Source organism: Urocitellus parryii, chromosome 1, assembly GCF_045843805.1.
Source record: "Urocitellus parryii isolate mUroPar1 chromosome 1, mUroPar1.hap1, whole genome shotgun sequence".
Taxonomy (NCBI): domain Eukaryota; kingdom Metazoa; phylum Chordata; class Mammalia; order Rodentia; family Sciuridae; genus Urocitellus; species Urocitellus parryii.
The window spans coordinates 126,901,964-126,918,974 of NC_135531.1; the positions used below are offsets into that span (position 1 = coordinate 126,901,964).

General features: G+C 54.0%; 1 protein-coding gene across 1 annotated transcript; it reads left to right on the forward strand.

Annotated features, from left to right (window-relative positions):
• Positions 1 to 10,948: 10,948 nt before the first annotated feature.
• Positions 10,949 to 16,697, forward strand: Pitx1 (paired like homeodomain 1). Its single transcript, XM_026398207.2, has 3 exons — positions 10,949 to 11,494; positions 13,719 to 13,951; positions 15,892 to 16,697. Exons 1-3 carry the CDS (start codon positions 11,320 to 11,322, stop codon positions 16,432 to 16,434), a joined length of 951 nt encoding a protein of 316 aa, XP_026253992.2. The 5' UTR covers positions 10,949 to 11,319; the 3' UTR covers positions 16,435 to 16,697.
• The last annotated feature ends 314 nt before the right edge of the window (positions 16,698 to 17,011 follow it).

Below are 17,011 nucleotides of genomic sequence, written 5' to 3' on the forward strand. Positions count from 1 at the left end.
ACATCTGGTCATCCCCATATCTCACAGCCCTGCAAGGCAAGAACTCAGCATCCTACATTGACCGGCTGAGAAAACAAGGCTCACAATGCTAAGGGGGCAGAACCGGAATTCACACTTAGTCTGATTGACAATGAGCCTTCCGTACCAGGAAGAATCTGGACCAGACGTGAACATACAGAGCACCACCAGTCCCCAAGTTCTGTCCTATGCAGAACTGGACTCCATGTTCTGCACCTTCAAGCACCTTCCGTACCAGCCTGGGGCTGCCCAGCCTGCATTCAGGACCTTTGCTAATTGGATTTCAGTCCATGTTCCTGCTCGCCCTCTGCTGCCCTGCCCAGCCATCTGTGCCTCCCACCACTGGCTCACTAATGGACTCTGGACCAGATTCTGCAGGGCATAACTTCATTTTGCTCCTTTGTTCACGCTTTTACTCCTTTTCCAAGCTCAGCCTGGGAAACCTCTTCTGGGAAGACTTCTCTAGTAAAGCTGGAGTGCTGATGTGCAGAGTCAGGGCAGGTCCCCAAACCAACCTCACAGCTCTGCACAAAAAACACATCCCACCTGTCCACAGGGACATCAGCCTATGGATCCCCAGGAACACAACAGTCACTTGGAAGCCACCAGCCCTATGCCTCCAGGATTCCCAAGCTGAAGGGGAACAACCCCATAATACTGAGGAAGCATAAATATTTCATGGGTAGCTCCCTCCCAGTCGGTCTCCAATCATGTTTTCAATTGTCATGAAACAATTCAGAATTTCCAACTCAGGGCTAATAGGCTGCCGTCAGCCAGTCAGCCAGTGTAGGGAGGACTAATTATTTTAAAAGCTTCCAAAAGGACTGTTCACCCTTACGAGCTCCCCAAATTTTCTGTGTGCAGTAGTGGCTGTGCCCCTTCAAGCCCCAAGCACCCATGCAGCATGCAGATACCTGGAAAGCTACCGAGGCACTGGCCAAGAGCCAGACGGGTAAAACAAGGTCCTCCAAGAGGCAGCCCCAGAAACGTGGAGCCCCCTTAACTTCTCACCTTCATAATTCCATGCCAAGCTCTGGCCTCCTCTACTCATGGTGGATGAATGGACAGGCAGATGGACTGATGGAGAAACGGAAGGACAGATGGAGCGGCAAAGTGAATGATATTGCAATAATCTGCTCCCATTTCACATCTTCAAGTCCATCCTGTATTCTCAAGGCAGTATAATCTTTCTAAAATATAAATCTAACCAGATCTCTCGCTGTTTCAATCCTCCCTCTATTCTTCTTTGCCTTCGGAATAACACCCCCCACCCCCGCACCAAGGATTATGAAGCTCTGTGGCATCTGTTTTCCACTTAATTCTCCAACTTCCTCTTCCCCCTTGCTCTGCTTTGCCACCTGTCCCCAGTAGTCAAGTGGCTATTATGTAGCCATTCTGACTATCATTTAGATTGTCACGTGAACCACAGTGTCTCTCACCTCAGAGAAGTGCATAATCACTGAGTTACATCTCTAGCCCTTCTTTCTTATTTATTTATTTGTTTGTTTGTTTATTCATTCATTCATTCATTCATACCAGGGATTGAACTCAGGGGCACTTGACCTCTGAGCCCTATCCCCAGCTCTGTTTTGTATTGTATTTAGAGACAAGGTCTCACTGAGTTGCTTAGCACCTCACTTTTGTTGAGGCTTTCTTTGAACTTGAGATCCTCCTGTCTCAGCCTCCCCAGCCACTAGGATTACAGGCATGCATCACTCTATCTGACTTTATTTTTTTATTTTGAGACAGGGTCTCACTAAGTTATGTAGGACCTTGCTAAATTGCTGAGGCTGACTTTTAACTCACCAGGATCCTCCTGCCTCAGCCTCCCAAGCTGTAGGGACTATAGGCATGCAACACCACCACCCCCACCCCCCCGTGCACATGCTATTTTTTAGGGAGGGGAGCCCAGGGGGATGGACAAACTTTCCATGAAACTCTTTAGAATGTCACTCAGCACCCTGCAATACCAGGCTGCAGATTTGTTCTCCAGCATTGTACTCCAAAAACAGTTGGTTTGTGGGTCAGCTTCCTCTGCTCAATGTAAATGAGCAGGAACCATCCATCTCTGCAATCTCAGGCATGAAATAAATTCTTTCTAAATTTTTGCTGACCTGAGAGAGGCCAGTCTAGGAGAGTTCAAGACCAGGGCTCCTTCCTCCATTTTATGCAAAATACTCACAGGACTGCAATTTAAAAAAAAAATGCCTAAATGAACCTCTTTTTGCTTTGGCTGCCAGAAATCTCAGAGTGCAATAGATTAATGAGCAAACACATTAATATCTTACCTTATCCTAAAGATTCTCCTCCAATCTTAGAGCTTCCAACTCACTCCTTCTCATGGATGAAAAAGGGAGTACAAATAGGTTTCCCATCCTTGCTCTGTGGACCCAACCCTATAGGTAGTCACCAGACTCTGATCCTTCTGAGACTATCTGGTAACCTTCCATCTCTCCCCAAAGATGAGTGCAGGAATAATTCTGATGGGCTTCCCATAACTACCCAGACCATCAGCAGTCTCCTGAGTACCTCCACAGAGCAGGAGCTTCTTTGAAAACCATCTCCTTCCCTACCACCAGCTCAGAGAACTTGTTCCAAGTAGCCACTAGGATTCTTGGAGGAAGGTGGCAAGTATTCATTCCCATAGGGAACTCCCCACACCTTTGTCATGGGAGGAGTCTGTGACCTTGGCCAACCACATCACTGAGCCACTCTTCCCCCATAAAGTGATTGGTTCAAGAGTGGGCATGTAACCTGCACCCAGCCAAGCAATTTCACCAAATCCTCTTGCCTGTTGTAGGGAGGGTCTTATAGTTGGCAAGAAAGGATAGATCATGCTCTCAAGGCAGTCACAGCTGGTAGAAGCAAAAGATTTTAATCAATCATTACACAAATATTAATTTCAATACTATTATAATAAGAGCTATGAAGGAAAAAGACACTCCCTACTTTTATCAAGTATTGAGATAAATATTGCTTGAAGAATTGGTATAGCTTTCTACATAACTGTGGCTGAAGACATTTTGCCTGTTATATTTAGTGGTTGAAGCAATATTTATTTAGTGTGAACCACGTAACAAATTCATCTCAGAATTGTATACTAGGAGAAAAACTTCTTTCAGAGGTAGCGTGCCAATTTGGAAGAAGAGACAAAGTAAATGTGTCAGCTAATTCTGTTGACCCTTTCTTAGGCACTTGCAAGTTCAAAGCTAAATTGATACTCAGGAAGGGGGACTGTTACTGCTATTAACTGTCTCTAAATAAAATCTGCTCCCGATTCACATCTTCAAATCCATCCTGATAGATCCAGCTCAATCTTCCTCTCTCTGTTCCCCATCCTTCTGCCTTCATAGGAGAAATGTATGAACCCCAAAATGTCAAAACCTAAAGGGCAATTATAAACCCTTCCTTTTTGAAGAAAGAAAAATACGATCATAAAAGGTATGTTTGGGCCCAACCCAGTTCACCAAGAACTTCCGGGCTTCTAGGCTCTGGTCAAGCCCCACCCCTCCAGCCTGCTCAGTTTTCCTGGTGGAACACTTCTTAGTGGCTAAATGCAGGGTAGGGGCAGGTCTACTAAATCAGAAAAGGGTCTGCTTTTGCCTGACTCAACCTGCTTGACTATGCTGGGAAAGGAGAAACAAAAATAAGAACACAGCAACCTGGCAAATGTCATTGTTAGCATTCAGTCCAGCTGCACAAGGGACTCAGGGCCAAGCCTCTCGCCTTCATCATCTCATTTATCTCTCAGGAAGTGGGAGCTATTATTCTCCCATTTCACAGGTGGGGAAGCTGAGGCTGAGAGAGGTTCCATGGCTTAACCAAAACCACATAGCTAAGGGAAAAAAAAAAAAACAAGATTCCAACTCTGGCCACCCAGTGACAGAGGCAGCATTTTGGGGACCACAGGCACTGCCTGGGAATAAGGGTATACAGAGAATCTCATACACTGCCCAGTTACCCCCTGGAAACAAAACCTGGAAATTGGCTAGTAGGCAGGAGTAGGAAGGTGCAACTTCCTGCCACAGACACCAAAGTGAATGCCACCCCAGTTAGATGTCTATGACTCCATAGTAAGGTTGCATTTATGGCTGAAGATGTTGGGCACTTGTGGTGGGGGGAGACGGCAGAAGACAGGATCAGAAGCCTCTGAGCTTAGCAACTCTGGAGGGTAACCCTGCCAACAGGCCATTTTCACACATAAAACAGCCAAAGGAGATGTGGGGGAGGGGAGGGCTAGAATCCTTACAGCGCAGGCTCCAAGTCAAAAGATGGCCTTTCATCCAGGCAGTCCCCAGTCCAGGTCTGCAAGTCGCGAGTTTGGAGACTACTCTCTTAGCCCTCAAGAACCCGTAAGCACGTAGCTCCACACACCCACCGGAGAGGGGATCCTGCTGCTGAGGGTCGAGGAGATGATTATGGAGAACCTCCTTCCCCACCAACAGCACCACAGGGCGCAGGAGCCGCTCCGCAGGGCCTGAACATCAAGGCCCCAACGAGCTTAGGTCGGCCTAGCCAGGCTTTGCAGATTGGGGCAGGAGTCCCGGGTCTCTGCGTTCCGAGCCAGACGGCCCTGGAGACACCATTCAGCAGGGCGCCTGGGCGGGCGCAGGGCTTCGGCCTAGCCCGCAGCAGCTGTGGGTGAGAACCAGGCAGGTAGGCGCCGCCTGGGACTACACCTCATGAAACATTAATGCCGGTTCGCCGCGCTGCCATCTCCCGGCACCTTATACCTAAGCGGCTGCCCTGAAGCCCACGGCCGTCGGCGGGCAGGCCACAGCCCGATGTGCGGTCCCAACCCACTGTCCCCAACAGCTGCAATCTCATTCTGGGCACTTGGGGAAGCAGGAATAGGTTCAGCCAATTGGTTTCCCCTACTAGGCTTCAAGCGCAAGGTTATCCGGCCATGGAGCACTGCCGGGCACACTGTGGGATGCGGCTGTGTGAAGGGCAAACTCCCAGTTCCCCTCAATTCTGTCCACCTCCCTATAGCCGCCATCCAGGAACAGGCTTGCGGGGCCGCGGGGCCACATGGGTCAAGGCCTCCCACTTTTCCAGCCTGGAGCAGGATGACTGTTGGAGCGTGTTAAGGCGTTGAGGCTGGACAAGGGGGTACGCAAAAGGGTCTATGTGGTAGGGTCGGTCTCCCCTTCCCTCTTCAGTCCAGCGTTTGAGGAGAGAGAAGGAAGGAATCCCCCAAGCAGGGCAAGTCGGGCGGTTGCTCCTCCCTAGCACACCCCACCCCTACACAGAGAAACCCTGGGGTCGATCCTCTATCCTCCGTGGCTGCCAGGTTCTGCGCAGCGGACTCTGCCTACCAACAAGCAAGACCAGCTCCCACCCGCCGACTGAGCAGAAAGGAAGAAAGGTAGACTCTCAAAACCCAGGCTGATGGTCACCTGGCAAGAACCGGGGAAACGCCGGCCAGATCACGACTAAACGGAAATCAGGCTCGGCCCCTCATGTGCAAGGTGGGAAACTGAGCCCAGAGAGAGAAAGCGTGCTGGGCCAGGCTGGGACCCGCAGCGGCTTCGTCTGCCTACGGCGTGGGCCCTGCACACGCAGTCCCGGGAGCGCTCCCGGGACTTGGGCTGGCCTCCAGTTGCGCGGACCTTAGCCTGCGCCCGTAGGGAGGCCAGGCCCCCTAGCCCGTGGGACTGCACGCCGCCCCCTCCCAGCCGGTTCAGGAGAGCGCCTCGCTTCCCCTCCCCCCTTTCCCGCCTCCCCGGCCCGTGTCCCCGCCTTCCCCGCGGGCGACGGGCGGCGGCAGCGGGAGGAGCGGATCGAACCGAGGCAACCTCGACCTTACGCGCTGGGATGTAGCGAACCAGCGGGGATCGAAGCAGCTCACAGAGCAAGAGTCAGGGGCCCTGGCCGGAGCCGAAACCTGAGCCAGAGTCCGCGGCGGGCGAGCCCGGAGCCGACGAGCAGCAGACGCTGTGCTGCCCTGGTGGGGTAAGAGACTCTGGGTTCGGGGCGTGGGGTCTCCGCGGTGGAGGGGCGCCGGGAGTAGCAGCCAAGTCCTGAGCTGTCTGCTCCCGGCGTGTGTGGGGGTCCAGCCAGCTGCGCCGGACAGCGCAACGCGTGTAAGGTCAGGCGGCATCGAGGCAGAGCGAGGACTCGTTCCTGCGCCCAGGGCATGCCGTCACTGGGTGCTATCTCATCTATCTTGTGGGCCCACCCTGTGCCTCGACCCCAGGCACCCCAGGCACCCCAGGAAGGCAGCAGCCTCGGGGGCGCGGGTTCTGGCCCCGCGAAGGTACAGCCCTGGAAGTTCTTCGCAGCCCCTCGCGGCAGCGCGGGACGCAGGGGGCTTCCGGAAGAAAGCGGCAGGCGAGAGGGCCGCCCGCTGCTACCGGTCGCGCCCTGAGATGGGGGCCCCACCACGAGTGGAAACGTTGGCCCCTCTGGACGGCCCGGGACTTTGGCCGTAGCTTCGCGTCAAGAGGGTATTTTTTCTAAACGAAACCGCTTCATTCGTTCGTTCGTTCGTTTGGCCAGCAATGCCGCAAAAGAGCAGCAGACATCGGCCAGAGGCCCAGCTCTCTTCGCCCAGGACCTCAATGTCCTGCCGCCTCATTCCGAGGTGCCCCCAACCTATTGCGGCTTGCCCTCGCTGGCACAGGCTAAGCTTTTCCTTCCGCTGAGAGAAAACCCAAGTGCTCTTCGAAAAGTCCAATAAAGATGTTTCCGCGGCTATCTCCTGGGTTTGGTTGGTGTAAGGGTACCTGAGCACCCAGTCGCTTCTCTAGAAACGGGTCTCCAAATTTTGAAATTAGCTAGTCTCAAATTTGGAGATGATTATGTTGTGACAAGGCCAGGACCCCAAGGCCCAGATTGCAGAAATGGGCTGAAATTCGGGTTCCAAGATTTTCCTACTTCAGGAATTCCCTGAATCTAAAAGATATTTGAGCCCACTTTTCTGAGAAAATAAGAACTGGATATTCTCTTGGCATCTCAGTGACCTCAGAGTCACCAGGGCCAGAGGGAGGAAACTCCAGGTTGCTGTCCACTTGGTGGAGGATGCAGGTCTAGAGTTACTCCCAGGTCTAGGGTAAGGGCCAAAGCTACAAGCAGCCGGGAGAGCATGGGAGAGGACTAGGTTGCCCCTGCCCTTTCTCCAGGTTGCTTTCCTGCTAAGGAAAAAGTGAGGGGGCTCACTCAGGCTTAGAGACCAGGCTGCCCAGACTCTAAGATAGGGAGGGGAGAGCTCCAGGAGAGGCTCAGAGTGCCCTTTTCCCAGGAAGCAGCTGCTGGGAAGAGAAGGCTGTGAGACAGCAAAATCTGGCTCTTTGCTCCCTGGTTATGTGACTAGCCACTGCCACTTTCAAAGCCTTCCCTTCCCCTCAGCTCAGCCATTCTCTACAACTAGACAACATTCCGTGGACAGGAGAGCCATGGGCACTACCAACAGGGAAAGTTCCTCTATTTCCTTCATTTCGTTGTGCCCTTCTGGCAGCCATCCTACCAAATACATCCCAGCTCTCACCCAGAACAGCTGGGGAACCCCATTTGACAGGAAGCTTCAGAACTGGGTCCTAAGAAGCCTAAAGAATCCCAAGGAAGTGTTCTGGACTCTACCAGAGCACTCCCCATTCCTCTCACCCAGAAATTGCTTGTGTTTAAAAAAAAAAATAGCTTTTATTGGGACGGTGGTATTAGATCAGGCCAAAGGAGGTAGGTGGTCCCCACTGCACTCCAAAACTGGGTTTTCTAGTTTGAACTTCTCCTCGGAAGCCTAAGAGGCTTAGGACTGGAATGTCCCCGAGAGTCAGGGATGGCCCTGGGGGCAAGCCATGGCACATTCTTTCCTTTTTCCTAAAATCTCTTGATTCTGTGAGCAAGGATTACAGCAAGGTACCCCTGTGAGGGGGTGGGAGGATATCCCCCATGAGGGTCCTCCAACCAACCTTCCCAAATTAAGTTGTTAAACAATTCTAGTGCCCAGAATCTGTTTTGAGTCAGTCTAGCTTTAGAAAGGGTCCCCATGGTGACTACTTCAAATTCCTACAACAGCCCAGACTCCTTTGCTCAACCCATCCAGGACCCTAATCCCCACATTTTTTTTTAAATCACAGAATCACTGAGTTTTATGTAGCTAAAGAGAAATGGGGAATAGGGTACAAGGTCCCAGCTCCTCTCCTCATGTTCACCCCATGATCAAGTGAGCTGGAGGCTGAAGAAGTGAGCAGAAGCTCATAAGGCACCGTGCAGCAAGCCATGCCTAAGGTCAGAGCAAAGGGGTGGGTGGGAGGGGAGGCATGGATCCTCAGTTCCAAAAGATTGTTGCCTCCTTTGGGGCAGGGGGGGGTGGTCTGTGAATGTGCCAGAAGCCCCTACACAGAGTAGGACAATGAGTAGTGGGAGACTGTAGCTGGGGAAAAAAGGAAAGCTTGTCTCAGTCCCTTCTTTAGCTAATGCCCAGACAGGCCACAGCTTTCTCTCAACCAGTCCCTTCCCCTCCTTGAATGCTGCACACCCTGGTAGATCCTCAGCTTCTCTTTGGGGCTAAGGGTCAGCTATGCATTTAGATTTAGGCATCACCCAAAAGGGTCTGAGAGCATTTCCATCCACACAGGGGGCATCAAAATCTTCAAATAAAGGAATTTTAGTGCCTGCCTGGAGCACTTCCAAGGGCCTGGGTCCGGAAGGGCATGCCGCTGGTGCTCAATAACTTCATTAAAGGCATCAATAGTGAAGGTTGCACATCCTCAGACTGAATAGTTGTAGTTGCAGAGTCACAAAATAGTCCACATCCATAGAGGGCCTCATAGTCCCCATAGACAGACCATTCATTTCTATGTCCCTACCCAGAGATTCACTGTGCTTCCTACCCAGGCCCATTCTGTGGGCTTAGAATATACCTATTGGAGAGCAGCCAGCCATGCCAAAGAGCACATAGTGTGTGCATCCATGTGTACACAGCATACCCTACGTGGAAGTGAAGTAGGGACGTACATGTGCATGTTCCCATGCCTGTGTTCATCCAGGTTGCCCTACAGGGTAAGGCAGACACATGGAGGAGTGTGTGTAAAGGGGCACTCTCTAGCATGCTGCAGCACCTATATGTCTCCTGCACAGTTGCAGGAGACTCAAACAAGAAATGTCTTATAAGACAGAGCTGAGGATGACTGCTCTGCAGTTATCCTTCTCATGTCCTTCTCCTTCTGACCAAGTCTAATTTCATCCTGAGGGTCTTATAAGAAGAAGGCCAGAGCCAATAGGTCTCCCCCTCCTCCTGGAAAGTATCCTCCCTCTCTACCCAGCCTCAGACTCTGCTCCCTGTGTCAGACACCCAATGAGAATGGGCCAGGCCCTAAGGAAGGGATCTTGGGCTGAGGGTAAGGGAGTGGGAGGCAGGCCTGACTCTACCCTGAGAACCTGTCCTTGCCCCCACAATCTTCACCAAGGAACTCAGTCTGGGTGCCTCCCTCTGATGGGGGAAGGGTGAAGGCTCAAAGGTAGAGCCTGAGGAGGCCCCTGATGCTGACATCTGGACAGTCAGTCCAATAAGAAACCCAAGGAGGTCAGGATGTCCTGGGTTCTGGGATGAGGGTGCTGGGCCTGGAGAGTAGAGAATTGCTTCTCTCCCAGGTGGCTCTCCTCTCTAACACACTGTCCTCTCCAGTTGCTGAGTCTAATGGAACGGGTGGGCAGGTGAGGGGCAGAAGTATCCTGGGGTCTGGCTGTGGCCAGAGAAACAGGTCAGGGCCATGCCCTGCTGTCCCAGCTGCAGCCTGTTTGCTCAAGATGCTGAGGTCTCAGGGCCAGTTAACAATTGTTGAGCAAAATCCTTCAACAAACTTCATTTAAGTGGGAGGACTAAAGGAGGGGGTCACCCTTGGGAGCTGGAAGGGGAGTGTCTTGCCTGTGTCAGCAAGGGCCCCCTGGAGCCACAGTTTGGCTACCACTGTGTGGGAGAGAATCTAGAAAACAGAAGTCCTGTGCTGCCCTTCCAGCTCTGGAAGACAGCAGTCACCTGGTCTACCAGGCCTGTGCCTGAAGTCCTGGGAAGCCAAAGCACAGGCCCGAAGCGCCAGGGCAAAGCTACCCTGGAGGATGGCAGAGGCTGCCAAGGCCAACCCCCTGGCTGCCAAGGCCAGGGCTTGGCCGTTGAAGGTGCAAAATAAGGAGAGAGGTAGAAAAGGCCTGGCTGGGCTCTTGGGGTCTCCCGCTGCACTCGCCAGCGGCCTAGAGCCAACAGAAACGTTTCGTCTGATTAGAAGCCATCATTTCTATCCCAATCCCGGAAAATTGACTGCGGTGCAGAGAGGGAGGCCTGAGAAGCAGCCTTAGGGGAGAGGGTCCAAGCTAATTAGGAGGCAGCATCCGGGGGCCCATTACAGCGCAAGCGGCTGTCACTCAGCCGGGCCGAGTTCCCTGGAGTAGAGGCCGGGGAAGGAGGGGCCGGCGGCCCCTCGACGAGGACACCGCAGGGAGCTGCCGGAACGGGCCCCGGGCTCTGCCCCCGCCCTGGCGCTGGCTCCAAGGCGCCCGCTCTGCGCGATCCTGCTCCTCGAACATTCACTCATCCTGGGCAGTTCCCGCCAGCGGTCGGGGACTTCGAGGCGGCCCAGACAGGAGTTGGCTCTGAGCGAAACAAGTCATTTGGGGCCTGAGGTGGGCACAAGCCGCGCGGGACTTGCAGACCAGATGCGTTTCTTTTGTAAGGCCGAGGGAGAACTCGGTGTGTCACCGGGGAAGGAGGGAGAGGCGCGGCGAGGCCGCGGGGGGCGGGGAGGCGGCGGGAAGGTGGCTGCGGAGGGGGAGGGCGCGGGCGAGGCAGGGAGGGAGGGAGGACGGCAGAGAGGGCGCGGCGGCGCGGGCGGCTCAGGGCTGGATTCCGCCCGCGCTCCCTCGCTAGCTTGTTCGCCTGCTCCCTCCCTCCCCAGCCCCCTCCCACCCAGGCCCACCCCACCCACCACCCCTGGCGCAGGGACTGCTGGAACCTGGCGGTGCGCACTGTCGCTTTAAGACTGACTCTGCCGGCGAGGTCCCGAGCCTTAGAAACCGGCCCCGGATCGGGAGCCGGAGCCGGGGCCGGGCGGGCGGCTGAGGCCCGAGCGGCCGGAGCAGAGTGCGGAGCGCAGAGTTAGGCGCTCGGTCGCGAAAATCCGCCGCTGCCCGCCCGGCCCCGCAGTCCCGGGCAGTCCATGGAGCGGGCGCGGCGTCGCTGCCTGCGCGGGCAGCCCTGGGGGGCAACCGCTTAGGCGCCGCGCTCTTATCCTCGCAGGTCGCAGCCAGGGCAGCCGGGCGCGCCCAGCCCCGGCTCCTGGAGCGCCCGCCGCGGTCCCCACCTCCATGGACGCCTTCAAGGGGGGCATGAGCCTGGAACGGCTGCCGGAGGGGCTCCGGCCGCCGCCGCCGCCGCCGCCGCCGCATGACATGGGGCCCGCCTTCCACCTGGCCCGCGCCGCCGACCCCCGCGAGCCGCTCGAGAACTCAGCCAGCGAGTCGTCTGACACAGAGCTGCCAGGTAAGCGCGGTTCCCCGCGCCGCGCGCACGGAACCTACCCCGGCGCGGGGAGCAAGGCCTGGCTCCCGCGCGGCGCAGCCAGATTCCCTCTCCGCCCCAGGAGGGTCAGGAGCTTTCTTTTTCCTAGTCTTGACCTGACGGTGAAGGTGCAAATTTACACACAAACACACACACACACACACACACACACACACACACACGAAGGCACTTCCACGCGGTTCCCACGCGCCAAGAGATGGGCAGATGCACGAGCCTATAACTAGGAGGTTGGAGTGACAACCCCTGTTGATCATGGGCAAATAGAAAAGGGAGAGAAAAAGTTGGGTTTGCGCAAGTGGGCGCTGAAATGTCGCTGGGACGAAGCAAGAGAAGCAGATCGAAGGGAATGGGACTGACGGGAGAGAGAAATTGCCCATAGAGTCCGAGAGAGGGGCAGACACCCTGACAGGCAGGGTGATGCAGATGAGTGGGACAACCCAAGAGAAGGGGCGGGCGAACCGAACAAACAGAGAGGAGGAGGCAACATCAAGTAAAAGGAAGAGACCGAGGACTGAGAAGACCAGCCGGCCAAGGGGCGCGGCCAGACCCCCGGCAGGGTCGACCAAACCCGAATAGAGGGATCCTGGCCCACACGCGCGGCCAGAGCTCTCGGAGCCACCAGGCGGTCCAGCCAGGCTTCCTTCTCAGCTCGGGCATTTATCCCACTGGGCTGTCCATTTGTCCGAGAGCTTGAGCTTTTCCCCCAGACGCGATCTGACCGCGAGTGGGTGGCACGGACAGTAGTGCAGCAAATCCCCCGGCCATTCCCGGCCGCCGGGCTCTCGGAGCTACTCCCGCGCTCGTGAATCTAACTCCGCGTCGCCGCCGTGCTCCCGGCTCCCCACTCCCCAGGCTGTGGGTGACTCTTCTGCCTTCATTTCTTAATCCACCGCTAAGTGTTTCTCTTCGCGTTTTAAATCTCTATTTGTTTCTGTTTTGCATCTCTAAGTAACTTTCCCTGAGCGGTTCTGTTTGGTTGGTTAAAAAACAACGCTGTACTGTACTTTTGTTTTCGAAAGTTTAAAGCGCGGTGTTTGGTTGCTTTTTATTTTAAAATCATAGAACTATAGATTGATATTTAAAAACCAAATCTATGAAGATGAATTAACAATTTCAACAATTTTTATTTTGAAATTTTTAATATACTCGTTGTCTCTCTGGAATTTAAAATATCTACATGCAACATTATTCTTGGAGAGGTTTTAAAAAGCCAATCCAAAATGGCGCATTTCTCCAAGATTTTCTCTAAATACATATGCAGTATGTTATTTGGGGAATTTAAATTATCTAACTATAATGTGTTTCTCTGGGATTTAAAATTTATGTCTACGAGGATGTTTATGAGAAGGGGTTCAAAATTTAACTACAATAATCATGGATTTTTTAAATGCCAGAGAAATAAATGTATGGATCTGTACACATACAGCTTTGTATTTAGTTAGAGGTGTGTTTGGACAACCCTTTCTGATTCTTAATTTACCCTTGCTGTGTGTTTCTACCTGGCTGTTTTTGAGATTTTTTGATGACCCTTTCTGTGGTTTTAGGCAGAGAGCTATAAGCTTTTCAGAACTTCTGTGTTTTGTTTTTAAATTCTTTTTCTTTACATTTCAACTTTTCTGTGATTGCATGTGTTTGTGTAGATCTAAAGAAAGAGAGGCTAAAGCCTGAGGTCACCTAGATATAGGGGTTTTTCAGGCCTTGGGACTGCTGGCCTACAACTAAGGCCGAGAGTGTATTGGAACTCCACTCAGCCTTGGAGAGGAAAAAAAAATGGAGGGGTTTCAGGCCACCACCTGGTTCATGCCCCACCGATACGCTAGTTTCAGTCTGGAAGATTTGGTCCTAGTTCAGAAAAGCAGAGACTCCCTCAGATTTAGACCCCCAAGCACCCGGCAAAAACAGCGTGTATTTGCCGGTGACAGCTGCAGCAGGGCCCAGCCTGAGCCGAGCTGCAGGAGCAGGCCCTGCCAGCCAGGAACCCAGGCCCACAGCTCTGGCTCCTGGGTAGTTCTCGGCACGCCAGACCAGAGGTGCAGACCAGATCCCGGCAGGCTCTTGCCAACGCGGACAATTCCCCGGGCCCCTGGCGGGAGGGAGGGCTGACAGCCGGCGCTTCGGTGGAACCGGGACAGGGCGCAACAGGCTTAAGCCCGAGGTGACCCGCGCCCGTTCCTGCCTGCTGCAGAGAAGGAGCGCGGCGGGGAACCTAAGGGGCCGGAGGACAGTGGCGCAGGCGGCACGGGCTGCGGCGGCGCGGAGGACCCAGCCAAGAAGAAGAAGCAGCGGCGGCAACGTACGCACTTCACAAGCCAGCAGTTGCAAGAGCTGGAGGCCACGTTCCAGAGAAACCGCTACCCCGACATGAGCATGAGGGAGGAGATCGCCGTGTGGACCAACCTCACCGAGCCGCGCGTGCGGGTGAGCGCAGCGCCCGTGTTTAAGGGTACTGGTTCAGAGGGCTCCCGCCTGCCTCAGCCAGAAACTTAGACCTGCACTCATACTTTCACTCAGTCCTGCTCCCTGCTCTTCCACCTATGACCTCCCCCCCAACCTTGGGCCCTAGTTACCGGCAACTGCTAGGCTCCTAGGCCACTAGCTGCTCTGACTGCTGCCGCTGCTTTCCAACTCTTCTTATCTGACCCTCCGGCTCTAGGAAGCCCCAGCCCAAAGACCTGTGGCCCCAAGGGGAGAGACTCTTCCACGCTGAGGGCCTAGGATTCAGTTCAGTGTTAAGGGATATCCTGGGCCAGAGATTAAGGAGAGGATTCCCTAAGGCTGGGATATCAGGAGCTGCAGGGGCCTTCCTCCGAAACCGAAAGGGAAAGGCAAGTCCTGCCTGGCTGCCTCCAAGAGGCCTGAAAAGTGCCTGAGTTTGGGATTCAAAACTTCTTGGAATAGTAGTCTCATCTCACACTTAGTTTCTCCAAAATCTCAGGATAGTCTCCACCTTCCCTGGCCATTTACCAGGCCCGTAGCTGGACCCTTGACTTAATGCCCATTCCTATTGTGGGTCTGGGGTCAGATGCGGGTGGCATGGCCCTCCCAGTCCTCTTAGGGATGTAAGGTCTTGGGCCCAAACCTGACTGGATGCTTCCATGTCTCACTGTTTGGTTCCCAGTAAACTCAAGGTTTTCTGGCCAGAGCAGCAAGAGTATCATTTCTTACCCCAGTGGGCAAATATTTAAAGATATTGGGAACACCTACCTCCCAAGCCAGGCCAAAGTCCCACCCAATACACTGAGTCCCTGCTATAAACCCCAATCCTCACCCCTCCCCAGTCAGGCTGGCTAGCCCAGCGGGACTCTGGGTAAAGACACAGCACTCAGTAATCCTGAATTTACTAATCCTGCCCAGGTTTCTGGTGGTGGGGACTGGAATAGAATCAGGTAGTGTTGATTCTGGAACCTGGGGAAAGCTGAGATTCAGGGTCCCCCAGCCAGGGATCTCTAGAAACTCAGCCCAGGAAATTCAGCCCAGGGACTGAAAAAGAGTCAAGAAGGACAGGGTGTATTCATTGGGCAGTGAAGCTCCTGAAGGACCTGACAGTTGGGAAATAAGGTCCTTACCAAATTTTGCAGGATAAAGTGGAGGGGGAGATTAGAGAGAAACTAGTAAGCTAAAGGAAATTAAATATTTGTGGAGAAACATATTTGGCATATATTTAGGCAGCAGGAAAGGAATTAAATATTTAAGGGAGAAGCAAAAGGATCAAGTATTTAGGAAAAGAAAGAATCATCTATTTAGAAGAAATAGTGAAGGTCAGATATTTGGAAAGAGGAAAAAACTAAATATTTGGAGAAGAATCAAAAGTTAAAAAAAATGGGGGATGAAGAAGAAAACAGACTGAGGGAGAAGAAAGAGGTTCGGATAGTGGGGTGACCTGAACAAAAATAAAATTGGGGACAGAAGTGAAAATTCAAATATTGCAAATAAAGATGAAAACAGACTATTTGAGTGATGAAAACAGACCAAAAAATTGAAGATGGCGAGTCATGTCTCAGGGAAGAAAAATACCTTTTGTATTTGAGGGAGAAGGAAAAGATGGAAATATTTAGATAGGGACCCGTTTGGGGGAGAATGCAAAAGGTGGACCAGTTGAAAGGATGGAAACGAATGTTTGTTCACAGAGTGTATTTGAAGAGTTTCAATTGGGGAAGAGGATTAAGATCAGAAAAGGTAAAAAAAAAAAATAGTATTTTCTGGGGACAGGAAAGAAGCCATTACAGAGAGGGCGAAAAGAAACGATATTCGATATTCGGAAAGAAAGAAACGGGCGGAAAGCTTTGGGTGGCAGGGGTAGGGGTAAGGGGCTTTCCTGCCCTCGACAGCCCTGACCCTTCTCCGGCCCCCTTCCCCAGGTCTGGTTCAAGAACCGGAGGGCCAAGTGGCGGAAGCGCGAGCGTAACCAGCAGCTGGACCTGTGCAAGGGCGGCTACGTGCCGCAATTCAGCGGCTTAGTGCAGCCCTACGAGGACGTGTACGCCGCCGGCTACTCCTACAACAACTGGGCCGCCAAGAGCCTAGCTCCAGCGCCGCTGTCCACCAAGAGCTTCACCTTCTTCAACTCCATGAGCCCGCTGTCGTCTCAGTCCATGTTCTCGGCACCCAGCTCCATCTCCTCCATGACCATGCCGTCCAGCATGGGCCCGGGCGCCGTGCCCGGCATGCCCAACTCGGGTCTCAACAACATCAACAACCTCACCGGCTCCTCGCTTAACTCGGCCATGTCACCGGGCGCCTGCCCCTACGGCACACCCGCCTCGCCCTACAGCGTCTATCGGGACACGTGCAACTCGAGCTTAGCCAGCCTGAGGCTCAAGTCTAAGCAGCACTCATCGTTCGGCTACGGCGGCCTGCAGGGCCCGGCCTCGGGCCTCAATGCGTGCCAGTACAACAGCTGACCGCCCAGCCTGGCCTCGTGGGCCGGCGGCCAACAGGCAAGGCGCGGGGCAGGCACGGAGGGCGCACGCGGGGCCACAACTCGCCGCGCCGCAGACCTCGCGCCTGCGCAGCCCCCTCCTCCCCATCTCCCCACCTCCAGGTTTGGTTTTGTGTTTGCTTTTCCGGACCCCACTCTGCCCTCTACAAAACAAAACAAAAACAAAAGACATCGGAGAAAAGTGCCGCGAAAAAAAAAAGAAAAATGGATGAGTTGCAATTTCCCTCGGGAAGGCGCCGGTGGTGTGTGTTGGTTCCCACGGGCCCCAGCAGCCCACTCCGCGGAGGGGACGCGGCGCCAGAGGTGAGATCTGAGGGCCGGCAGCAGCAGAGGACGCCCTCATAGCCCGCATCCCCGCCTGAGCAGCTGCGCCTGCAAACTGACTGCGCGGAGCCCGGACAGGCCGGGGATCCTCGGGCCGGTGCGAACCAAAATGCCCACTCCTAGCTAGGTCCGGCCGAGCATAATTAAACTCAAGCCGAATCCGAGTTGGAGGGAGCGTTGGGCTGGGAACGGTACCCAGCCCGGGATCCGGCACT